General features: G+C 44.6%; 2 protein-coding genes across 2 annotated transcripts in view; one reads left to right on the top strand and one right to left on the bottom strand.

Annotated features, from left to right (window-relative positions):
• Positions 1 to 15,460, top strand: part of LOC143294644 (alpha-amylase-like) — an 18,239-nt gene extending 2,779 nt beyond the window's left edge. Inside the window, exons 3-10 of the mRNA XM_076606021.1 lie at positions 1,188 to 1,339; positions 3,508 to 3,697; positions 4,305 to 4,481; positions 6,417 to 6,563; positions 7,124 to 7,288; positions 9,282 to 9,484; positions 13,999 to 14,282; positions 15,152 to 15,460. Of these exons, the coding sequence (XP_076462136.1) occupies positions 1,188 to 1,339; positions 3,508 to 3,697; positions 4,305 to 4,481; positions 6,417 to 6,563; positions 7,124 to 7,288; positions 9,282 to 9,484; positions 13,999 to 14,282; positions 15,152 to 15,189 (1,356 nt within the window). The 3' untranslated portion in view covers positions 15,190 to 15,460. The remainder of the gene's footprint in view (positions 1 to 1,187; positions 1,340 to 3,507; positions 3,698 to 4,304; positions 4,482 to 6,416; positions 6,564 to 7,123; positions 7,289 to 9,281; positions 9,485 to 13,998; positions 14,283 to 15,151) is intronic.
• A 2,102-nt stretch (positions 15,461 to 17,562) lies between these two features.
• LOC143294643 (uncharacterized) lies at positions 17,563 to 25,658 on the bottom strand. Its single transcript, XM_076606020.1, has 6 exons — positions 25,613 to 25,658; positions 23,715 to 24,019; positions 22,532 to 22,769; positions 21,711 to 21,819; positions 18,923 to 19,079; positions 17,563 to 17,721 (listed from the first exon to the last, which is right to left on the bottom strand). The coding sequence occupies exons 1-6, from the start codon at positions 25,656 to 25,658 to the stop codon at positions 17,563 to 17,565; spliced, it is 1,014 nt and encodes a 337-aa protein (XP_076462135.1).
• Positions 25,659 to 26,396: the final 738 nt, after the last annotated feature.

Here is a 26,396-nt window from a genome sequence, read left to right as displayed (position 1 = left end):
GAGCCTCCTTTTTGTAACAAATGACATCTCTGTGTGATCTGTGTCATACTGCATGTTTTCCGAATGTTACCCCCCCCCCCCCCCGCCCCCCCACCCCTCCTCTAGATTTATCCAATCCTCCAGCTTTCTTGTTGTGACAACTGTCGTCTGTATGTTCTGTGTCATATATCATGCCTTCCGAATGTTACTGTCCCCCTAGCCCCCCCACCCCACCCCCACCCCCCACCCCACCCCCACCCCACCAGCCCCTCTCCCCTCCCCCTCCCCCTCCCCCACCTACTGTTCCAGTTTTCTCAAGTCCTCCAGCCTTCTTTTTCTGACAACTGTCGTCTGTATGTTTTGTGTCATATTGCATGTTTTCCGAGTGTCACCCCCACCCCCTCTCTCATATTCTTCTCACGTCCAGCTGCCTTTTTTTGTGATGACTGTGGTCTATATTTTCCTGCAGCAATGTCTGTCTTCTTCTTCTTCTTCTTCTTCTTGTGTGTTCTTCTCAGGAGGAGGGATGATGAAGGGAGAGAGAGAGAGAGAGTCTGTGTGTGTGTGTGTGTGTGTGTGTGTGTGTGTGTGTGTGTGTGTGTGTGTGTGTGTGCTTGTATGTCTGTGTCTGTGTGTATGGGTGTCCGTGTGTGTGTGTGTGTGTGTGTGTGTGTGTGTGTGTGTGTGTGTGTGTGTGTATGTATGTATGTGTGTGTGTGTGTGTGTGTGTGTGTGTCCGTGTGTATGCGTGTCCGTGTGTGTGTGTGTGTGTGCGTGTGTGTGTGCGTGCGTGTGCGTGCGTGTGTGTGTGTGTGTGTGCTTGCATGTCTGTGTCTGTGCGTATGAATGTCCGTGTGTGTGTGTGTGTGTGTGTGTGTGTGTGTGTGTGTGTGTGTGTGTGTGTGTGCTTGTATGTCTGTGTCTGTGTGTATGAGTGTCCGTGCGCGCGCGCGCGCGTGTGTGTATGTGTCCGTGTGTGTGTGTGTGTGTTGCCATGTGTATGCGCGTCCGTGTATGTGTCCGTGTGTGTGTATGTGTGTGCCCTTGCGGGTACGTGCCTGCCTGCCTGTACCTGCCTGTACCTGGCTGTACCTGCCTGTACCTGGCTGCCTGCCTGCCTGTCTCGTCTACATCCTGTGTGCGTGTCTGGAAGCACGCGGCTGATGTGTGTGTGTGTGTCAGTATCTGTCTCCCCTTGTCCACTGCAGATTTCGCCCCCCTCAGAAAACGCCGTGGTCACCAACCCCCGTAGGCCCTGGTGGGAGCGCTACCAGCCGGTCAGCTACAAGCTGGTCACCCGTAGCGGGGATGAGAACGCCCTACGTGACATGATCACCCGCTGTAACAAAGTTGGCGTTAGGTGAGACCCAGTAGCTGCTATCGTCTCATCGTCGTCGTTGTTGTTGTAGTAGTCGTCGTCATCGTCGTCGTTGTTGTTGTAGTCGTCGTTGTTACTGTAACGGTAGCTTGAGGTTCAAGGTTTAATTTTCCTTCTACCTGGTTTTGTGTGTGTGTGTGTGTGTGTGTGTGTGTGTGTGTGTGTGTGTGTGTGTGTGTGTGTGTGTGTGTGTGTGTGTGTGTGTGTGTGTGTGTGTGTGTGCGTGAGTGTGCTTGCGTGCGTGCGTGTGTGTATGTGTGTGTGTGTGTGTGTGCCTTTGTTTTTTTGTTGTTTTTTTGTTTGTTTTTGTTGTTGTTGTTGTTGTTGTTGTTGTTGTTGTTGTTTTGGTGGGGTTATAAACATATAAACAAAAGTTGCAAATGAATATGAAAAGCAACTAATAATTGAACCGAGTTAACAACACATGTTGTCTCGAATACAAATAGTAACGAATGCACTCGACCAGGAAAGCTGAGCTTTCACGAGGTCCGAGTCCCACGATGATCTGGATCGGGATTTCTTTTTTTCTTTTCTTTACACCACACGCAAGCCCTTCAACTAGACTCTGAGTGGTGGTGTGGGTGCTAGGCTTTCGGATGAAACAAGAAAGAGTACTTCTTTGTCTGTGATCTCTCTCTTTTTTTTTCTCTCTTTTTTTTCTTTTTTTTTTACCCGGACTTTCTTGGGTCAACCACCGTTTTATTTTGTATATAAATTCATTATTTTAATTCTTTTTTTTTTTAAAGGAACAAAATAACAGCAACTAATAGGATACAGTGAACCTAAGCAATTACACACACACACACACACACACACACACACACACACACACACACACACACACACACACACACACACACACACAAATAAAGAAAACAATTATCTTATTCCACCCCACCCTCTCCCTCACTCTCACCCGTAAACACAATTCATGCAGTCATCCTCCTCCAACACATACATCTCTCTCTCGCTTCCACCCCTCCCCCCTCTCTCTCTCTCTCTCTCTCTCTCTCTCTCTCTCTCTCTCTCGCCTCCACCCCTCTCCCCCCTCTCTCTCTCTGTCTCTCTCTAACTCTCTATCTCTTTGTCTGGGTTTCTAACGTACGATTTTCTTTATTGGAACTTGGCCTTGGGTAGCTTGGATTTATCAAGGATATCAAACGTCCACCATGCCACAGGTCTGCAATGCCACAGACCACACGGCATGCGTATCCTAAGTGTAGCACCACGGGCAAGGCATACGGAACCACCATATGCATTTCATCCGAGCAAACACCTTCGGCCCATGAAGATTTGACACCCGTCTACTTGGTCACCCTTGACCCGGCACTGCACCTGTATGCTTTACACGGACATGTGACATAACAGACATATTGTATAACGGACATGTGGCATAACAGACATATTGTATAACGCACATGTGGCATAACAGACATATTGTATAACGGACATGTGGCATAACAGACATATTGTATAACAGACATGTGGCATAACGGACATGTAACATAACGGACGTGTGACATAACGGACATATGGCATAACAGACATGTGGCATAACGGACATGTGGCATGACGGACCTGTGGCATAACGGACATGTGGCACAACGGACATGTGACATAACGGACATGTGGCATAACAGACCTGTGACATAACAGACATGTGACATGACAGACATGTGACATAACGGACCTGTGACATAACAGACATGTGACATGACAGACATGTGACATAACGGACCTGTGACATAACGGACCTGTGACATAACAGACATGTGACATGACAGACATGTGACATAACGGACCTGTGACATAACGGACCTGTGACATAACAGACATGTGACATGACAGACATGTGACATAACGGACATGTGGCATAACGGACATATGACATAACGGACGTGTGACATAACGGACATGTGGCATAACAGACATGTGGCATAACGGACATGTGACATAACAGACATGCGGCATAACGGACATGTGGCATAACAGACATGTGACATGACAGACATGTGACATAAAGGACATATGGCATAACGGACAAATGGCATAACGGCATAACAGACATGTGACATAACGGACCTGTAGCACAACGGGTATCTCCTCCATCTCCACGCCTACAAAAAAAAAAAAAAAAAAAAAAATTCCAGAATTTACGCGGACGTGGTGATCAATCACATGACGGGGGCCGGAGGGTCGGGGACTGGTACCGGGGGGACACATTGGGATGGGGGCAGACTATCCTACCCCGGGGTTCCCTACGGTCCCAACGACTTCAACGACGGCAGCAACTGTCACAGCGGCGACGGCAGCATCCACGACTACACCAACCCTGAAGAGGTGAAAGGGGGCGTGGGTGGTGGTGGTGGGGTGGGGTGTGTTGTAGTGGGGGTGGGGGGGGGGGGGCGGGGTTGAGACGAGCGAGGAATGGGGAGGGAAGAGGGAGGATGAAGGGAGAGGGAGGAGAGGAAAGAGAAAAAAAAAAGAGAGAGGGGGTGGGAAGCACATAGGCAGAGAGCGAGATACGGATACGGATACGGATGTTTTATTCATATAATGGCCATTGCCCGGCAGAGAGCAAGATATATATATATATATATATATATATATATATATATATATATATATATATACCAGCCACACACACACACGTGACCAACACCCCTACCACCCCCATTCCCACCCTTGTCACTTACCCGGCGTGTACTGCTGCTACTACTACTACTACTACGACGACGACGACGACGACTACTACTACTACTACTACAACTAATACTAATATTAATACTGCAGCAGCAGCAGCAGCAACAACAACTACTACGACGACGACGACAATGACTACTACTACTACTACTACTACTACTGCAGCAGCAGCTACAGCAACATAACAACTACGACTACTACTACCACTACATCTTCATCATCAACATCACCATCACCGTCACAGGTCCGCAACTGCAGACTGGTGAACCTGGCGGACTTGGCCATGGGCCATGACTATGTGCGGGGCAAGGTGGTGGACTTCCTCAACCACCTCATTGACCTGGGCGTGGCAGGCTTCCGTGTGGACGCTGCCAAGCACATGTGGCCTGGAGACCTGCTCGCCGTCATGGGCAGGCTGAAGGTAGTCAGAACAGTCACGATGATGCTGATGATGATTACAGTTTCGGTTTCAGTATCAGTAGCTCAAATAAATAAAATAAAATAAAATAGAAATGAAAAATAAATGATGGATAAATACATAAAAAGAACTATTACTAATGATAATAATAATATGTATAAGGCGTAAAAACCTGACGAAGTCAACTATAAGCGTAATAATATATATATATATATATATATATATATATATATATATATATATAATAAATTTTAAAAAAGACAACAATGATGATAAATAAGCAAATAAATGTAAAACATACAGACACACATTCACACATACACACACATATGCATAACAGATATGCACCAAACAAGCAGTTTCACAGATATGAAAGCACAGTCAAATACACATAAACGTACGTGAGCCCCAACACACACACACACACACACACACACACACACACACACACACACACACACATTACCCGGCACCCCCTCTACCACCCTCCTATGATTACACTTTTTTTTAATGATGAACCTACTACTACTAGTGCTACTACTACTAATAATAATATCATTAATATTAATAGTAATAATAATAGTAATAAAATTGTGATGATGATGATGATGATAATGATAATAATGATAACGATGATGATGTTGATGATGATGTTGACTATCATGCTCATGATCATAACATTAATGGTGATAATGATGATGATGATGATGTTTATGATGATCTACAACAAAAACAATAACACAATAACAACAACAATAATAATGATGATAATAATAATCTGTATAGATTAGATATTCAAACAAAATAGCACAGGCACGCACACACACACGCTCACACACTGAGAGAGAGAGAGAGAGAGAGAGAGAGAGAGAGAGAGAGAGAGAGAGAGATTCAAATGGAATGCCTTCATTATGAAAAGACTGCTTAGAGAGGAATGGATTTCTTAGTCACCTCCTCCTTGCCCCCACACCCCATCCCCCCGCCCCTCCCCTCCACCTCAACCGCCCCCCTTTTCATTCGAATATACAGAAATGTCGATTTCTAATTAATAATAACAATTATCATTATGATAGAAATGATAATAATCCAAATGATGATAATAATATCATTCATTCATTTTCAGTCTAATATCATCATCTTAGATGAACAGACTATAAATAAATAAATAAATAAACGAACACAATGTTGCCTCGTTGGGTATGTGACATGTTCTCATGTACCTTTTATCTACCTGTGTACTACTAGCTGAATCGGTAGCACAAGCAGCATTGACTGGAAATTGCATTCAGTCTCATCGCAAGATATGGTGCTGCATTGATTGCACAGTCCAATTCAATTCAATTCAATTCAGTTCAAAATACTTTAATATCTGCTTCAACCCAAAACAGAAAATTCTCTTTAGGCTCACTTAAAATAAAATGCCCGTCAGCAAAAATCAAAGAGAAAAAAAAAACAAAAAAACTGACACACCCTTCACTTATCACCATGCACACATCAATTATTATGTAAAAAGAAAAACATATGGGTAAGATACTATTACATTATGATTCAGAGTGTTAACAACTGTGTGTGTGTGTTGCGTGTGTGTCCGTGCGTGCGCATGCATCGTTTTGTGCGTGCGCGCGCGCACGCGTGTGTGTGCCTGCGTGTTGAGTTATGTGTGCGCGCGCACGCGCACGCGCGTATGTGTATGTTTCAATCATTATAAAAAGGAGAATATTCAGTAAGATAATAATGACATTTAAAAAGACAACAAATAAAACCGAAAAACGAATGAGCAACTGGCACACCCTTCCTTCATCACAGCGTACATTTGACCTGGATCATGTAAAAGGAAAACATTCAGGTAAGAAAACAAAAATTGCATTTTAAGATAAAGTGAAACATTTCAATGACATAAAAGGAAAATATTCAGTGTTTTTTTTTCTCCTTGCACAGAACCTTCGGAGTGATATGTTCGGCAGCGGGTCGCGTCCCTTCGTGTGCCAGGAAGTGATAGACCAGGGAGGGGAGGCAGTTAAGGCCGAGGAATACCTGCAGTCCGGAAGAGTCACCAACTTCAAGTTCGGCTTGGAGCTGGGCAGGGTAGGTAGTAGTACAACAAAGTGTAACAAAAATAACATGAAATGGAAAGCGAAAGAGGAGAAAGAGGAGGAGAAGAGAAAGAAGACAGAAAGAAAGAAAGAAGTAGAAGAAAGAAAGAAAGAAGAAGAAATTATGAAAGAAATAAAGAAAGATTTATGAAGAAGAAGAAGAAGGAAAGAAGTATGAAGAAGAAGATGAAGAAAGAAAGAAAGAAGAAGTAGAAGAAGAAGAAGAAGAAGAAGAAGAAAGAAAGATTTATGAAGAAGAAGAAAGAAAGAAAGATAGAAGAAGAAGATGAAGAAAGAAAGAAAGAAGGAAAGAAAAAGAAGAAGATGAAGAAAGAAAGAAAGAAAGAAAAGTATGAAGAAGAAGAAAGAAAGAAAGAAAGATAGAAGAAGATGAAGAAAGAAAGAAAGAAGAACAAGAACAAGAAGAAAAAGACGGAGAAGGAGGAGAGAAAAAAAGAAGGGGGGGGGGGAGGAAATAATAGTTGCGCACATAGATTGGTCCTCACACTCAACACTTCTATTCATGAAACTGAAAGTGGACCTCTGTATCAGGTGTTCCGGCGGGAGAACCCCATGAAATACCTGGTGAACTGGGGCACGGGCTGGGGTATGTGGGGCGGCAGCGACGTCGTCAACTTCCTCTACAACCACGACAACGAGAGAGGTCATGGCGGGGGTGGGGGTCCCCTCACTTTCAGGGAAGCTCGTGCCATGAAGGTCAGTGGGATCAACAATAACAACGACAAAAACGACAACAGCAGCAGCAACAGCAACGAATAATAATAATAATAATAATAACAATATTTATGGAGTGATGACCTAGAGGTAATGCGTCCGCCTAGGAAGCGAGAGAGAATCTGAGCGCGCTGGTTCGAATCACGGCTCAGCCGCCGATATTTTCTCCCCTTCCACTAGACCTTGAGTGGTGGTCTGGACGCTAGTCATTCGGATGAGACGATAAACCGAGGTCCCGTGTGCAGCATGCACTTAGCGCACGTAAAAGAACCCACGGCAACAAAAGGGTTGTTCCTGGCAAAATTCTGTAGAAAAATCCACTTCGATAGGAAAAACAAATAAAACTGCACGCAGGAAAAAATACAAAAAAATGGGTAGCGCTGTAGTGTAGCGACGCGCTCTCCCTGGGAAGAGCAGCCCGAATTTCACACAGAGAAATCTGTTGTGATAAAAAGAAATACAAATACAAATTATATTGCGCTGAAACTTGTGCAGAGACAAATCTAAGCGCTTTCACACCAGTCATTCACACGCATGCATAACTAAAACTGAAGCCAAGGAAGAGGTAGGGGAGGGAGGCTATCTTGTGAAGAGAAAGGTTTTAAGGCCAGACTTGAAAGAGCTGAGTGCGGAGACCTGACGAAGTGAAAGAGGAAGTTCATTCCAAATGCAAGGTCTAGAGACAGAAAGAACGGCGTCCAACAGTGGACGGTGTTTGAATCTGGATATGCGTAAACAGAGTGGATTCGAAGCCGATCGTAGAGAGCGAGATAGAGTGTAGAGGTGAAGGCAGCCACAGAGATAGGAAGGGACAGATTTGTGAATACATTTATAACACAGAGTGCTGATCTTGTACTTTATTCTATGTGAGACAGGCAGCCAATGGAGATGTTGCAAAATAGGAGTGATGTACTCAGATCTTTTCTTTCTGAGGACGAGTCGGGCAGCAGAGTTTTGTATGCGCTGAAGGGACTGAATGGATGAAGCAGACAAACCAGATAATAGGGAGCTACAGTAGTCAAGGCGAGAGAGAATGATAGGAACGTCAAGTCTAGATGTTGGGTCTGTGGACAGATATTTCCGAATGGAACTGATGTGTCGCAATTGACAGTAGCAGGATTGACATGTCTGACTGATTTTTTTTTTCAACGACAGCGATAGTAACAACAAGAATGACAGCAAAAACGACAACAATAATAATTACAACAATAGCAAATACACACACACACACACACACACACACACATATATATATATATATATATGTGTGTGTGTGTGTGTGTGTGTGTGTGTGTGTGTGTGTGTGTGTGGATATATAGCATTATACAAGTAATTTAATTACAAGAATTTACATTGGCAGCATATAAACGAATAATCACCTACTCTTGCATGCCTGTTCAATAGCTTAACACATTTTGAATTCCATTAATAAAGGCAAAGTTTAACTTATCACCATTCCAAAAAAACAATTCCTGCTTCAACAACTTATTAGGGGAACCAGGTAACCAGCAGACATTTTCATATTTAGGACAGTTTTTTTTTGCAATAGTTTGGAAGCGTTTTCGACAGCAATACAATGTCCGATGTTTTATTTATTTATTTTTTTTCAGTGACGTAAAATCAAAGCTCAGTCAATGTTTTGCTTTTAATTTTGTGGGGTATGGGAGGCTTGGGGGGGGGGGTGGAGAGAGAAAGGGCAGATACCGTTGTCCGAACATAAATTTAATGAAAAGAATACTGTAATTATCGTATCGTTGATTTACTAAAGATATATATCATGAAAATTAATTAAAAGAATACTGTAGTTATCGTATCATTAATTTCGCTAAAGATGTTTATTATTGTTACCATTATCATTACAACCTTTTATTGTTACCATTATCATCACTATCATCCGGCAAAAGTCAAATAAATATAAGGCCAACATAACTTTATGTCCCCTCCCCCGCCCCCACACACCCCCACCACCCACCAGCTTGCCACCGCATTCATGCTGGCCCATCCCTACGGGTTCCCCCGCGTCATGAGCAGTTACGACTTCACCAGCTCCGACCAGGGTCCACCCCACACTGGGAACGACGAGACTGCCCATGTGCAACTCAATCCGGACTTCACGTGCGGCGGTGGATGGGTGTGTGAGCATCGCTGGAGAGAGATCTATGACATGGTTGCCTTCCGGTGAGTTCTGGGGAACAGAGAAATGGGAATCTTCTTCTTCTTCTTCTTCTTCTTCTTCTGCGTTCGTGGGCTTCAACTCCCACGTTCACTCGTATATAAGCGAGTGGGCTTTTTACGTGTATGACCGTTTTTACCCCGCCATGTAGGCAGCCATACTCCGCTTTCGGGGGTGTGCATGCTGGGTATGTGCTTGTTTCCATAACCCACCGAACGCTGACATGGATTACAGGATCTTTAACGTGCGTATTTGATCTTATGCTTGCGTATACACACGAAGGGGGTTCAGGCACTGGCAGGTCTGCACATATGTTGACCTGGGAGATCGTAAAAATCTCCACCCTTTACCCACAGGCGCCGTCACCGTGATTCGAACCGGGACCCTCAGATCGAAAGTCCAACGCTTTAACCATTCGGCTATGGCGCCCGTCAAAATCGGAATCGAAAGGTGTTTTTGTTGTTGTTGTTGTTTGGTTGGGTTTTTTTTATATAATTAAGTGGAAAAGGAATAAGCACCTACTGGCCTGTTTTCAACCTACTCTCATGAATGAAAGAACGCACACCTGTGAATGAGAAATGGAAATAAGAAAATAAGGAAAGAAAGGAGAGAGAGCGAAGGAGAAAGAGAGATAAGGAGAAACACAGGCAAGAGAGAGAGAGAGAGAACAAGAACAAGAACAAAACTTGAATCTCCAGGCCTCCGGCCCCTAGAAAGAGGTCAAAAGTACACAATATGGTGATCACGCAGCGACAACAAAATGTAAAACACATACTAACTTAAACCTGTAGAACAAAAGTGCTTCTTGTGCATAGTAAATTAATTCTAACTTTCATCATTGTTGTCACCGAATTCCTGCCGTATCTTCAGGGTATTAAATATATAAACGCAGAGTTTACGAATACTGTAAACAGAACCATTCTTCAGCAAGTGGAGAGAGAGAGAGAGAGAGATGGGGTGGTGTAGCGAGGTGGCGGGAAAACAAACAGTGAGACAGATACAGAGACATGCACATTGAGAATACATAATTTTTCTTTCAATCTGAACAATCTTAATAATTCGTAAAACGTAGCTCTGTAAGTAACTGGTTATGTTATGCTTTTTAGACACTTTTTCTTTTTCTTTTTTTTATCTTTTAAAGACTGAATTTTAAAGATTAAGTATAGATGAAACTGTATTCAATAAACAGAGAGGAAAATGGAGCAAAAAATATAGGTGTAAGCAGCAGTGGCCTCTAGCTGCCCAGCTTGGTTATTCTAAGAAGAAAACAAGAGAGGCAAGGCCTTCAAGACTCACTTGTGATAGATTAAGTCCCCTAGCATTAATTACGGAGTAATTTCCCTTTTTTACTATCTGCACCAAAACGTTTGCAAAATAAATTTTAAAAAATTCCATGCTTAGCAAAAGAAGTTCCTGTTTGAACAAAAAATTATAATAATGACTGCTCTTGTTGTTGGGTCAGAATATCAGATCAAAGTGTCAAGTTTAGAAAATACAAAAAATATAAATATAACAGTAAATGCAGTTTGCATATAATTGGGCTTCTTTTCTTTATTTTTTTTGTGCCCATCCCAGAGGTGCAATATTGTTTTAAACAAGATGACTGGAAAGAACTGAATTTTTCCTATTTTTATGCCAAATTTGGTGTCAACTGACAAAGTATTTGCAGAGAAAATGTCAGTGTTAAAGTTTACCACGGACACACGGACACACACACACACACACACACACACAGACAACCGAACACCGGGTTAAAACATAGACTCACTTTGTTTACACAAGTGAGTCAAAAAAGCACTTCTCTGTTATATATCGGTGAACTACCCTGGCATCCTGAAGATTGCACTTGATGCCTCTATCAATTGCGTTATACTGTATTTATTGTGTTACTTTTTTTTTTACAACGTATTTTCTTTGTTTTGAATTCGGGCTGCTCTTCTCGGTGCATTCTCTCTCTCTCTCTCTCTCTCTCTCTCTCTCTCTCTCTCTCTCTATATATATATATATATATATATATATATATGTGTGTGTGTGTGTGTGTGTGTGTGTGTGTGTGTGTGTGTTGTGTGTATTCTTTCCATGTCAACAAATGTGTTTGTTTTACTATCAATTTATGAATGTTCCAAAGAATGTTGCCAGGGACAACTCTCTCGTGTGCTGTGTGCTTACCGTCTCATTCGAAAGACTGGCAATCAGACCACCACTCACGAGAGGACTGAAGGGGACTGGAGGAGAGGAGTAAAACTCACGGTCTGTTAATCAGGAGGATCGATCCCGTGGACACTCGCTTTCCCAGTCGGGCACATAACCACTGAGGCCACTGCCCCACACAGTTCACTGGGCCTTCTAGTGGAGTTCAGTGACATTCTGACCACCGCCCCACACAGTTCACTGGGTCTTCTAGTGGAGTTCAGTGACATTCTGACCACCGCCCCACACAGTTCACTGGGCCTTCTAGTGGAGTTCAGTGACATTCTGACCACCGCCCCACACAGTTCACTGGGCCTTCTAGTGGAGTTCAGTGACATTCTGACCACCGCCCCACACAGTTCACTTTGCCTTCTAGTGGAGTTCAGTGACATTCTGACCACCGCCCCACACAGTTCACTGGGCCTTCTAGTGGAGTTCAGTGACATTCTGACCACCGCCCCACACAGTTCACTGGGCCTTCTAGTGGAGTTCAGTGACATTCTGACCACCGCCCCACACAGTTCACTCGGCCTTATAGTGGAGTTCAGTGACATTCTGACCACCGCCCCACACAGTTCACTGGGCCTTCTAGTGGAGTTCAGTGACATTCTGACCACCGCCCCACACAGTTCACTGGGCCTTCTAGTGGAGTTCAGTGACATTCTTGACACCGCCACACACAGTTCACTTTGCGTTCTTGTGGAGTTAGTGACATTCTGACCACCGCCCCACACAGTTCACTGGGCGTTCTTGTGGAGTTCAGTGACATTCTGGCTGACGTCCTTTTAAAGTCAAGGTGTTCACGGCTTGGGTGTTGGTTTGGTGAAGGTGGAGTTCTTCCAGTGTGTGTGTGTGTGTCCTGTTCAGACTGTTGGAGGCACCGAAGCCGATTTCACCGAGTCAGTCCTCCTGAGTGTCTGTATGTGGAGTGGTGGCCTAGCGGTAATGTGTCCGCCTAGAAAAGGAAGGGAAATAATTTGAGCATTGTGGATCGAATCCTACACTCAACCGGAATTCTCTCCCCTGTGTTGGACCTTGAGTGGTGGTCTGGACGCTTGGCATTCGGATAGAGACAATAAGCCGAGATCCCGTGCGCAGCCTACATTTGCGGACGTAAAAGAACCTACGGCAACAGAAAAAAATTGCTCCCGGTAAAATCCTGCAGAACAGTAAAGAAAAGCCATTTTCAGGCAGAAGAACAACATGTGTGGTGCTGCACTACAGCGACGTGCTCTCCTCGGGGAAAGCAGCCCGAAGTATACACAGAGAAATCTGTTGTGACAAAACAGTAACGGTACGATACGATACGATACGATACGATACCATACCATACCATACCATACCATACCATACCATACCATACGATGGTGGTGGTGTGTGTCCATCGAGATCGATGATGACCATCGTTGTCATCCAGCTGGGGGGTGGGGGGAGGGTGGTGGTGGGGTGGGGGGATGCTCATGAATCTATCTGTGAATGCGCAGATGGCTGAATAGTCCAATCTGCGCACGAAATGTTCGCTGACAGTTCGGGCAGACAAAGACAGGCATATCATTGTCAGGGAGCTATGACTGATGACTTGCGCGATGAGTTTGTTTGAAGTGAAGAGGAGTTGCGCAACGTCGACCTCACTCTCGATCTCTCGTCCGGGTCCACCAATTTCCAGTGGCAAGACTAAGTTGAGACGACTGGAGGATGAGCACAGATGCAGTGGATGACCAAGATATCCTTTCGGTGTCTCATCTTGCTCTCCGCACTCCACAGTGCGTTGCTGTAACCGCCTTCCTCTCCGTTGAACCGACTGGTTTCTTCCACCATCATACGATACGATGCGATGCAATGCAATCAGTACTAGAAAAACAATACGATACGATACGATACGATACGATGTAATTCAGTTCAATGCAAGTCAAGGCAATGAATACAATACAATACAATACAATACAATACAATACCATGCGATACCATGCGATACCATACGAAGCAATGCAATGCAATACAATACCATTGCAATACAATACGATACCAAACAACGCAATGCAATACAATAGAATGCGATAAAATACAATACAATGCAATACAATAGAATACAATCGAATACAACAAAATGCAATGCAATGCAGTGCAATACAATACGATACGATATCATACGATGCATTACAATACAATGGAATACAATACAATACTGTGCAATACAATACGATGCAATGCAGTGCAAATGTAATGTACCACAACGTCTGTCCCCCACGCCCCCCACGCCCCCCCCCTCCTCCTCCCTGCCTCCCTCACCACCACCACCACCCCCTCCTCCTCCACCACCACCCCACAGCAACGTGGCGGGCACGGCCCCTCTCAGCAACTGGTGGTCGGGGGCGGACTACCAGATCGCCTTCGGGCGTGGCGACAAGGCGTTCCTCGCCCTCAACCTAGAGGACTTCCCGCTCCGCGCCACCCTCCAGACAGGGCTGCCCCAGGGCTCCTACTGCGACGTCATCTCGGGGAACCTGGAGCAGGGCCGCTGCACGGGCAACACGGTGCAGGTGGGAGGGGACGGGAGGGCGCACTTTGACGTCTGCTCCAGCTGCGACGATCCCATGGTGGCGATCCACGTTGGTGAGTGTGTGGGAGTGGGAGGGGGGTTTGGTGGGGGTGGGGGAAGTGGGAGGGGGTGGGGGAAGTGGGGCGTGGGTGTGTGTGTGGGGGGGGGGGGGGGGTAGGGAGGCGTGGGGGGGGGGAGAGAAGAAGGGGAAGGGAGGTGGGAAGGGGGAGGAGTGGGGAGGTGGTTGTTGTTGTTGTTGTTGTTGTTGTTGTGTGTGTGTGTGTGTGTGTGTGTGTGTGTGTGTGTGTGTGTTTGATTTGTTTTGTTTTGTTGTTTGGGTTTTCTTTGGGTTTTTGTTGTTGTTGTTGTTTTGTCGTTCATGTGAGAGGGATGACCCAAAAGCTCGCATTCTTGTGCAAGAATGGCGGCAGTCGTTGAAGCATGTGTTGAGGTCATGTTGTGAGATGGCGTCTTTTTGAACAGAAACATAAGCATTGAGACATAAGCATTTCATCACCATCATTATGAGAGAGAGACAGACAGACAGACAGACACAGAGACACAGAGACAGAGAGACACAGAGAGACAGATACAGAGACACAGAGACAGAAAGAAAGAGACACACACAGAGAGAGAAAGAGAGAGAGAGAGAGAGAGAGAGAGAAAGAGAGAGAGAGAGAGAGAGAGAGAGAGAGAGAGAGAGAGAGAGAGAGAGAGAGAGAGAGAGAGAGAGAGAGAGAGAGAGCATGTTTTCGTCCGTGTGTAAAGAAAAAAAAGGTTTCAATTCATTCTTTTTCTTTGTTACTTTATTGTGGAAGCGGTCATATTTTAGAAGTGTATGCACACATGATTTTGTATATATTCATATGTACTTATAACAACACTCTTTACAATAAGATGATATGATATAAACGTAATACTTTTCCCTGCCCTCTGATTCCAGGTGCCAAGATCGGATCGCCCCCATTGAGAACAGGATAAATGAAGCACGCAGTTTATCTTTTATATGACACGGCACGTTCTCTACAAGCGAGACGATCTCATGTCGTTCTTGACAGAGCAGACATCAAAATCAAGGAAACGGTTTGCCAGTCGCTGTTGCCTTCCTTATGTCCTTGGCTGCAGCTTTCAAGGAGTTGTAATGTCGTGATATTGCTGGTTCTTGTCTTGTTTTTGTTTTTTTTTTTTTTCAAGTAATTCGCCTTTTCTTTGCGTATTCTGATGCATTTGGTAGTTTGTTCTTACTTATTGGAGTCCATTTTATGTCAAAGATTTATGCAAACCTAGGGCAGATGTTCTTACTTATTGGAGTCCATTTTATGTCAAAGATTTATGCAAACCTAGGGCAGATGGTCTTACTTATTGGAGTCCATTTTATGTCAAAGATTTATGCAAACCTAGGGCAGATGTTCTTACTTATTGGAGTCCATTTTATGTCAAAGATTTATGCAAACCTAGGGCAGATGTTCTTACTTATTGGGGTCCATTTTATGTCAAAGATTTATGCAAACCTAGGGCAGATGTTCTTACTTATTGGAGTCCATTTCATGTCAAAGATTTATGCAAACCTAGGGCAGATGTTCTTACGTATTGGAGTCCATTTTATGTCAAAGATTTATGCAAACCTAGGGCAGATGTTCTTACTTATTGGAGTCCATTTTATGTCAAAGATTTATGCAAACCTAGGACAGATGTTCTTACTTATTGGAGTCCATTTTATGTCAAAGATTTATGCAAACCTAGGGCAGATGTTCTTACTTATTGGAGTCCATTTCATGTCAAAGATTTATGCAAACCTAGGACATATGTTCTTACTTATTGGAGTCCATTTTATGTCAAAGATTTATGCAAACCTAGGACAGATGTTCTTACTTATTGGAGTCCATTTTATGTCAAAGATTTATGCAAACCTAGGGCAGATGTTCTTACTTATTGGAGTCCATTTTATGTCAAAGATTTATGCAAACCTAGGGCAGATGTTCTTACTTATTGGAGTCCATTTTATGTCAAAGATTTATGCAAACCTAGGGCAGATGTTCTTACTTATTGGAGTCCATTTTATGTCAAAGATTTATTCAAACCTAGGACAGACCCTGAAGTCCCGGCTCACGTGTTGGGTTTATATGTAGGTCAGGCATGTCCTCCTTCATGTTGTATTTTCTTCTTGTTGTTTTTGCTTTTGCTTTGTTTTTAGCAGATGTTGTGTGTATCGTGTATGGATCAGCCCGCACAATTTGACACCTCCTAGAAACTTCAACTACGGCTGTAAATGATAATTATATAGCTTTCTTACTGTGATCGTTTCATCTCTGATTGTATATTTCTTTTTGTCTTGACATAACCCTGTGAGTCTTTGTTGATGTCATCACAGCTGTAAATGAATAATCATCTCACATGACTGACTTTTCCGTCTATTCGTGTCCTTTTTCCCCCGACATTTTTCTTTCTACTTTTCTGTATCTACATCTTGTTGTTTGTGCGCGCACACACACACACACACACACACACACACACACACACACACACACACACACACACACACACACACACACACACACACACACACACGTGTATATATATGTGTGTGTGTGTGGTGGGGGGTTTACACGTGTGTGTGGGTGTGTGTGTGAGTGTATGTGCTCCTGGGTATGATAGGAAGTGTTGCGTATGAAGGCGTGCGTGCCTGACTGCGTGTGAGTGTGTGTGTGTGTGTGTGTGTGTGTGTGTGTGTGTGTCTGTGTGTCTGTGTGTGTGTGTGTGTGTGTGTGTGTGTGTGAGCGTATCTGTGTGCCTGCCGAACTTCGGGTGTACCTTCAAACATTATATGTGCGTGCGCGCGCACACACACGCACGCACACACACACACACACACACACTCTCTCTCTCTCTCTCTCTCTCTCTCTCTCTCACACACACACACACACACACACACACACACACACACACACACAACACAGAGAGAGAGAGAAGAGAGAGATAGAGATTGACAGACAGACAGACAGATAGACAGACAGACCAATAGACTGAAAAAAATCCTATATTCAACATTTTCAATCAGAAATACTGGTGCTACTTTCCAACACAATTTTATTCTTATCGAAATCCATATGGCCATTTTACGATTCCTGATACATATTCACCTACCATTCCGTCCTATAACTGGCTTGGCTAATTCATTTCACTACGTCCACACAAGCAGATCATTTTAAGCTTCAAGTACATCAATATGAAATGTTTCACATTTGTCATTATAATTCTAAGCCTCGCTGTTGTAGACGTGTAACACTGAGATCAGACAGAAAGGCATGACTAAAAAGGGTGTGTGTGGATGGGTGGGGAGGGTCAGAAGTTGTTTCAGTTTTCAATGGGGAGGAAATCCTTGAAGCATTTCGCCTTATCCACCTTCTCGGACAGACCTCCGGCCTTGAACTTGCGACACAAGTCGATGGTGCGACCAACTCTCTCACAGGCATCGTCGTTCTTATAGCCACTGCAGACCCAGTCCACACAGTCCTGAGAAACATGAGCAATTCATCGAGTTACAGTGGAGTTCGTTCAGTTCATGGAACGCTTACATCTTACACACACACACACACACGCGCGCGCGCGCGCGCGCGTGCGCGCGCGCACGCACGCACACACACACACGCACAGAGAGAGAGAGAGAGAGAGAGATCGATTGATAGACAGACTGACAGATAGACAGACCAAAAGACTGAAAAAAATCCTATATTCAACATTTTCAATCAGAAATACTGGTGCTACTTTCCAACATGTATTTATGTACTTATCTATTATATATCATCTATTATTTATCTAGTATCTATTATTATCTATTATCTATTATTTATTCACCCTTTTTTTCTTTTTTTTTTCTCAAGGCCTGACTAAAAGCGTTGGGTTACGCTGCTGGTCAGGCATCTGCTTGGCAGATGTGGTGTAGCATATATGGATTTGTCCGAACACAGTGACGCCTCCTTGAGCTACTGAAACTGAAACTTACATCTTGGTTTGATAGGAATTGTGTCAACAGCACTGTTCAGAGCAACAGTTATGTGTGTGTCATTAAGTATTGTAGAACTCTCCCGGTCAGTACATTTTGATTCATTTAGGATGAAAACTGGGGAAGCCATTTTTGAGACACGGGATGGTTCTAAAGAACAGACTACACAGCCAGTGACAGGGTTCATACACAGATCTGAAATGTTCCAATATGACTTCCACAAGCCAGAAAAAACACACGATGAAGAGAGGCACACACAGAGAGACAGAGACAGAAACAGAGACAAGCATAGGGACAGAGGCATAGAAGGAAATAGAGAGAGGGGGGGGGGGCAGATAAAGGGAGAGACACCCACGCACAGATATAGAAACAGAGATACAGACAGACAGAGAGGTGAATATACTGACAGCAAAACAGAAGGACACAGACATACACACATTTGCACTGTCACAAAGAGTCGGGAAATAGAGACGAACACAAGAAGTGACAAGAGAAATTCAAGGTACTGACATGCGGCCTCCAAAACAAAAACAAAACAAAACAAAAATAGAGAGAGAGAGTGGGGAGGTAGACAGACACAAAGACAGGCAGACTGACTGAGACACTGAAACATGTATATCAATACATATAGACAAATATACTGATAGAGAGAGACAGAGAGACCCTTAGAGTAAATGGAACAGGAGATAATGAGAGAATGGAAGAACTGACCAGGAACGTGTCCATGGGATCACAGGAGTACTTGGTGACACACTTGGTGTGCTTGTAGCTGGCCAGGATCTGTGTGCACGTGATCATCGCTTCACGCTTCTGTTTGTCATTGCACTCCTCTGTCATAATGCGGGTGGCGTTGACACACTTAGGGTTCCTGGGGACACAGACCATTCACTTTGCATCGTCTTTTCTTTTAGCGGCGTCATCCACTATCAAGCATAAGTTTCCGACAAAAAACACAACCCAGTGAATCTTCAGAGCAGCTGACAGAAACTCATGTAGTAACTTGAGAACCAAACGGGTCCAATCTCTCCCACTTCCCATCTGACAAGAGTTTACGATAGTCAGTCAAGGAGTATATCGTATAATCTTCGTCCCTTCACATTTCATGCTGGGCTTTCATACTGATCGGCAGGTGCTGAGTAGATAACAAACACTTCTCACTGACGTGTGAGACCATTCACTTATTATTGTATTTCCTTTCGGGGAGGGAGGGGGGGGGGGGGGTCATTCACTATCAGACATTGTCTTACAATAGATATACACTGTTTCCTGGGCAACAGAGGGAGACGTCACAGCTCATCAGAATCTACTTTTCATCTGACAAATGCGTAAGAGCAGATCATCTGATCTCGGTCAAATATTCTTTCTTCGCATTTCATGGGGTGTTTTCACAGTGGCAGGGGGTTGAGGACTCATCAGTTCTCTTTAACTCACTGTACGGCCAGTCCTCTCTTCTCCTCTACACAGACCCCTCGGATGTCCAGTGGGTGTCTGAATGACCCAACCTTTAGCTTCCGTCGTCAGAATTGTGGTATTCTTTGTCAACATTCACCTCTTCAGTATAAGAGCCTTCCGCTTGTAATATTTTGATGATGGTATTTGGGCTGAAACGCTGTTAACGTCGTCTCTTTCGCCGTTCGAATGGAGAGGGTTAAGCAATCTACCCACGTCGTTTCGGCGTGCCTTCTTTTCCCTTCGTGGGCTGCGACTCTCACCCTCACTCATATTCACGAATGGGTTTGTACGTGTATTACCGTTCTTACCCCCCGCCATGCAGGCAGTCGTACTCCGTTTTCCGAGTGTGATACAATACTTGGCCGTTAGTCAACAGGGATGGGTTGAATGAGCGAACTCAGCAGCATTAAGTTCGCTTATCGTGAAGAATGTTCCCATCTCCACCGCGGTAAATTCAGTATATTTCAGGCGCGGTATTAACTCTGAGCAAAACCAGCGCTGCTAAGCTCGTTCATGCAACCCAGTTTTTGAGTTGCATAGAGTTTCTCCAGTTTTAGAGTTATGCATGCGTGTGAATGACTGGTGCGAAAGCGCTTTGATTTGTCTCTGCACAAGATTCACCGCTATATAAATATCATCATTACTATTGTTATTACTTAACGCTGCTAAGTTCGTTCATGCAACCCGGCCAAAGAGACAGCGGTGCTAAGTTCGTTCATACAACCCGGCCAAAGAGACAGCGGTGCTAAGTTCGTTCATACAACCCGGCCAAAGAGACACCGATGCTAAGTTCGTTCATACATCCCGGCCAAAGAGACAGCGGTGCTAAGTTCGTTCATACAACCCGGCCAAAGAGACAGCGTTGCTAAGTTCGTTCATACATCCCGGCCAAAGAGACACCGATGCTAAGTTCGTTCATACAACCCGGCCAAGGAGACAGCGTTGCTAAGTTCGTTCATACATCCCGGCCAAAGAGCCACCGATGCTAAGTTCGTTCATACAACCCGGCCAAAGAGACAGCGGTGTTAAGTTCGTTCATACAACCCGGCCAAAGAGACAGCGGTCATACAACCCGGCCAAAGAGACACCGATGCTAAGTTCGTTCATACAACCCGGCCAAAGAGACACCGATGCTAAGTTCGTTCATACAACCCGGCCAAGGAGACTTAGCGTTGCTAAGTTCGTTCATACATCCCGGCCAAAGAGCCACCGATGCTAAGTTCGTTCATACAACCCGGCCAAAGAGACACCGGTGCTAAGTTCGTTCATACAACCCGGCCAAAGAGACACTGATGCTAAGTTCGTTCATACATCCCGGCCAAAGAGACACTGATGCTAAGTTCGTTCATACATCCCGGCCAAAGAGACACTGATGCTAAGTTCGTTCATACAACCCGGCCAAGGAGACAGCGGTGCTAAGTTCGTTCATACATCCCGGCCAAAGAGACACCGGTGCTAAGTTCGTTCATACATCCCGGCCAAAGAGACACCGGTGCTAAGTTCGTTCATACAACCCGGCCAAAGAGACAGCGATGCTAAGTTCCTTCATACATCCCGGCCAAGGAGACTTAGCGTTGCTAAGTTCCTTCATGCAACCCACCCGAGGCTTTTTTTTTTCTTGCGCTTCGCCTTTTGCTTTAGTGAATTAGAGAGATGGAAACTGTGAGGCTGAGATGATAGATATCAAAGAGGAAAGGAAGGAAGTGAACGAGATATAGAGAATGGGAGATACTGAGGTAGATGGGGAGAGAAAATTGAAGTGTTCGCCACTTTTCATCAGATTCATACTAATCAAGTGTTGACTAGAATCTGGAATCTTACAGTCTGTCATCAAAGCCACGTGAAGGTCTGGAAAGATCCGTACATTGTGGGGAAACAATTGAAATTCTGAGCTATGTGTGCATCTGTATATGTGAATGATTACAACATCATGAACTCCCTTATCGTCACCATCATCATCATTGTCACCACTATGATTATGACATCATCATTATCATCACCCGTACCACAAATGCTACCTGCTATGAGAACCAGGTGGATGACTCACATCTGTCTGATCGCTTTGTTGGTGAAGACATCGTAGAAGATGGTCTGTTCACGGCTCTCCAGTCCCAGCTCCTTAGTGCGGGCAGCAACCTCTTGGTCGTCCTCTCCGCCTGTTGGGTTTTAAGAATGATCATGCTGATCATGATGATGACGATGGTGATCATGTTGATGACCATGACGATGGTGATCATGCTGATGACCATGACGATGGTGATCATGCTGCTGATGACGATGATGATGGTAAGAGGGATAAGGGACGGAAATATACAAAGTTGTTTTATATAATTGTTGCTCATAGCCAGCTAACTGCACAGGGCCTTTTGAGGATTGTCCCTTTCATACCCCCCGCCTCAATCCCCAAAATAACTACTACTACTGCTACTACTAAGAAGAAGAAGAAGAATCAACGAAAAGTTATTGGAGGTAGCAAACGAAAAGCATGGACTCAATAAGTGAGCACTTTTCTTTTTCAATTATCTGGGACTGAATCACAGTTTGTTTGCGTTACATGTGGATTTCATGTAATACATAACAACAATAAACGCCTTTCCAAAATCTTACCCCCCACCCCCCCCCCCCCACCCCCCCCCCCCCCCCCACCACCACCACCCTTGCGGAATGAACTTTTCATTTACAAGGTTCATGCATCATTCCTTTTTTTTTACACTTGCAAAGAATGAAAATTGCACGATTGTTAGTTTACTACACGCACATGCTCCAGATACCTGGACCCCCCACCCCCACCCCCCGCCCCCTCTTCCCCCGATTTGCCAACTGTCAATCTCACCACCAACCAGTATCCACCAGTGTCAACCTGCTTACCGCAGACTTGTTGAGGGTAGCCAGATGGGGTGAATCCTTTAGCGCGGCACTCGAAGCTCCACTGGGACATTGGGAAATCCTTGTTCTCTGGGTCCCAGGGCACGAAGGTCACCTTGAAGTCCCCGTTCTTGGCCTCCACCCACGTCTTGGAACAATCCTTGCCGAACCTCAGCACGTCCTCGGTCCTGAGGTTCCCGTCCTTCTTGTTGAACAGATCTCCTTTCCAGCCGTTGAAGTACTGCAGGAGAACACGTTACAGTGCTGGCTTTATCTATATATATATGTATATGTATATCTATATATATATATATGTGTGTGTGTGTGTGTGTGTGTGTGTGAGACAGATATTCAGAAATGAAATTGGTGTTGACTAAGCTGGCGTGTTTTTTGGGGGGGGTTTTGTTGTTGTTGTTGTTGTTTTTGGTTGTTGTTTTTTTGTTTGTTTTGTTTTGGGTTTTTTTTTCTTGCGTTGGTATTTTTGATGCAGATATTATGAAGTATATTTTTGCATAACCAAATATGTTTAATTTATGTGCAATTTTGTGTGTCCAGAGTGCTCTGCATCGATTTAGATGTTTTAGTACACTGTGCTTGGTACTTCTCCTCTCTCAGTCTACGCAAGCAATAGTCCTCCGCGCTGGTCGTGAGATCAGCCCTTTTGTACAGTAACACACCAATGCACAGTATGTTGAAATTAGCTAACGATTTATATCCAGTGATATGATACAACGTGCATGTATTCTTTTTTGTGTAAGTTTTGCCATCTATTACCTCTTCGTGGCATTGTATAGACAGCCACACCAAAGCTTTTGTCACATACTCAGCTACAGAAATCCAAGGGGTGCTATAAACATCCTACAGTGCGTAGACCCCATGCAGCCACACACTAGAAGAGACCCTGCACTACCGCTAAGTCATTTCTGTGATACACAGCAATACCTCTTGTGTTCAACACACTCAGAGCACCGCTTGATGTGTCCTGTACTAATCCAGTGGAGGACAATAATCGCGCAGATTCAGAACCAGACTGTATGAGTGCCGGCCTTGGAGTGAAGACAACCACCAGGTCCCATGAAAAAAAGCTGACACCAAAGGTTTCAACCCCCTCCCATCCCCACTCTTCCCTGACTGACGACAGTAACTGCTCAGCGGCAGAACCAGAGTGAACGAGCGTCCTCCCAACCTTGACAGCGATCTTGTTGTCCGTGCGGCCCTCCCATCGCTTGCCTCCCTTGCCCGTCTCCCGAAGCCCCAGCCACAGCGAGTCCAGGCGGTACTTGGGGTGCAGGTAGACGTTGCCAGGGGTCAAGGTCACCATGTACTTGCCGCACTGCTGCCGCACGGCGTGGTACTTGCAGGGCATCAGGGTGGCCTCTTTCCTGCCCGCGAACTGTGTCACGTCCCGTCCGTTGCCGCTGCACGTGTCGCTGACACTTGTCTTGTCCTCTCTTACCTTCTCTTGTTTCTTCTTGTCTGGTTTGGCCACAGCTGGAACATCACACACGGGGTTTTGTGTTGTGTTGTGTTGTGTGTGTGTGTGTGTGTGTGTGTGTGTGTGTGTGTGTGTGAGTCAGCCCTGAATTGGCGACTTTGCAGTAGACAGGACGGTAAGCAACATGGTTTGGACTGATATGCTGAGTGGGTGGAAGATGCAGTAGGAAGGAAGGAAACGGTTGGTGCGGGTGGAAGATGCAATAGGATTGGTGTGGGCTCGGGATGGTGTGGTGTGTTTAAGGAGAGTGGGGACGCTTTGTGTGAGGGTCTGTGCATGCACTGATCTAAAAATACATGGATAGCGCATGCCTTCTTCGAGTGTTCAATCAGCCATTTTGCTTTCGTGTCAGTATACCGCGAAGCGGTGACTTCATATGTGTAGCCGAGCGCTCAGCTAGCTTACGGGCAAGCTTTCACTTGCTCGCGGCGTTAGTTGAGCTGACATTCTTCTGTGTGTCTCCACTGCAAGTTTGCGCCACGTGTCATTGCACTTTTTTCCTTTAATAACTTTGGTAGATAAACCATTGGTAGATTTCAATCAAGACACAACATTTGGCATGTCGTTGGGGAAAGCATAACACGATTTCATCGAAGATACACGGTTACAGTTCAGAAACTACCACCAGTTAGCAGACGACGTGTCAACGGACTGACGGCCGGATACGAGAAATAAGGCGTCCAGTTGGCTTCAGATTTCCTGGCCATTAAGCTATCCATGTATTTTTAGATCAGTTGTGTCTGCGTTTGTGCACGAATATGTGCATGTGTGTGTGTGTGTGTGTGTGTGTGTGTGTGTGTGTGTGTGTGTGTGCGTGCGCGCGAATATTCGTGTCTGTGTACGTGTAGTAGTGGCCTAGTGGTAGTAACGCGTCCACCAGGAAAAGGAGAGAATCTGAGCGCACGGGATCGAATCTCACACTCACCAGTATACCCCCCACCCCCACCCACCCCGAACCCTCCCCACCCCCCACCCACCGACCCCCACTCCTCCACTAGACTTTAAGTGGTGGCCTGGGCGCTAGTCATTCTGAAGAGACGAAACACCTAAAATCCCGTGTGTTGCATGCACGTGGCGCACGTAAAAGAGCCCACAACAACTAAAGGACTGTCCTTGGCATAATACTGCAGAGAAATCCACTTTGACAGGGAAAACAAATACGCTTGCTGGAAGAAAAATGTGGCACTGCATACACTGTAGCGATGTGGCCTGCCATGGGACAGCAACCCGAATTTCTCACAGTCAAAACTATCGTGAGAAAAAGTAATACAATACAATACAATACAATACAATACGATACGATACAATGCAACATACAATACGATACGATACGATACGATGCAACATAATATGTATGCCCACCTGTACGATTTGTATGTGTATGCATGTACATGTGTGTACGTATGTATCTTTGCATCCGTGCGCGCGTTTGTGTGTGTGTGTGTGTGTGTGTGTGTGTGTGTGTGTGTGTGCAGCTGTACATGTTCATGCGCATAAATACTTCACGTGTCCATTCTGTAAATAACAGGCTGGTGTGCACTGTGCACTGAGATGTGCCCTAGAAGTAAGGATGTTGAAGAGAAACTTACCAACAGCAGCCATGGCCAACACCATCAGAGCAATGGACACCTTCATGGTTATGCTTGTTATTCTGGCAGCTCCTCTGTTGGGATCATACGTTTTATAAGAAAGTGCAGTGAAAACACATGATTATTGCATATCGCTTAGATTTTTCTTCTTTTTTTTTTTATATAGATGAAAAATCATTTACAAACGAAAAAAAGGGGGATAACGCTTATCACGTGTCTTCAATCCCATTATTGTATTTTTCCTCCCATTCCTGCCCTTGTTTTTGTTCTTCTTCATCATTATCTTTGTCCTCGTCCTTATTTTCGTGTTCTTTTTCATAAGGCATTTCCAGCACGTCAGACTTTATGCGAAAATAGGTGTCTGTTCCTTTCGTCTTCATCCAATCCATCATCCAAATTATCATTATCATCATCATGTTCTTATTCTTATTCTTCCTTTTTATCATCATCATCATCATCATCATTTTTCTTCTTCTTCTTCTTTCTTTCTTTCTTTCTTTCTTTCTTTCTGGGTTTTTTTCTTCTTCTTCTTCTTCTTTCTTTCTTTCTTTAGACCTAACCAGCACGTGGCATAGAGTCTATGGATCATTCTGCATGCCTCCATGAAAGTCAAACTAAAACTTCTCTTTCTTCTATGTCTTCATATTTTTCATTAACGGCGTCAGCGTGGTCGTTTTCTAGTTTCCCACTTTATCTGCTTCTTCTGTCGTTGTTTCTTGTTCTTCGACTTCCACGAACTTTTTTTTTCTTGTGTGTCGTCGCCACCACCACGACAACCAACCTC

The sequence above is a fragment of the Babylonia areolata genome, chromosome 20, assembly GCF_041734735.1.
Source record: "Babylonia areolata isolate BAREFJ2019XMU chromosome 20, ASM4173473v1, whole genome shotgun sequence".
Classification (NCBI taxonomy): Eukaryota; Metazoa; Mollusca; class Gastropoda; order Neogastropoda; family Buccinidae; genus Babylonia; species Babylonia areolata.
The sequence above is the reverse complement of the archived record's forward strand: the minus strand, read 5'-3'. Positions and strand labels throughout refer to the sequence as shown.

Excerpts from the sequence above, each read along its gene's own strand:
- LOC143294643 (XM_076606020.1), bottom strand. The coding sequence starts at position 25,658 with ATGAAGGTGTCCATTGCTCTGATGGTGTTGGCCATGGCTGCTGTTG. Across the intron at positions 22,770-23,714 it reads ACAACAAGATCGCTGTCAAG|TACTTCAACGGCTGGAAAGG; the intron begins GTTGGGAGGACG and ends GTTCTCCTGCAG. Across the intron at positions 17,722-18,922 it reads ATCCCATGGACACGTTCCTG|GACTGTGTGGACTGGGTCTG; the intron begins GTCAGTTCTTCC and ends CATGTTTCTCAG.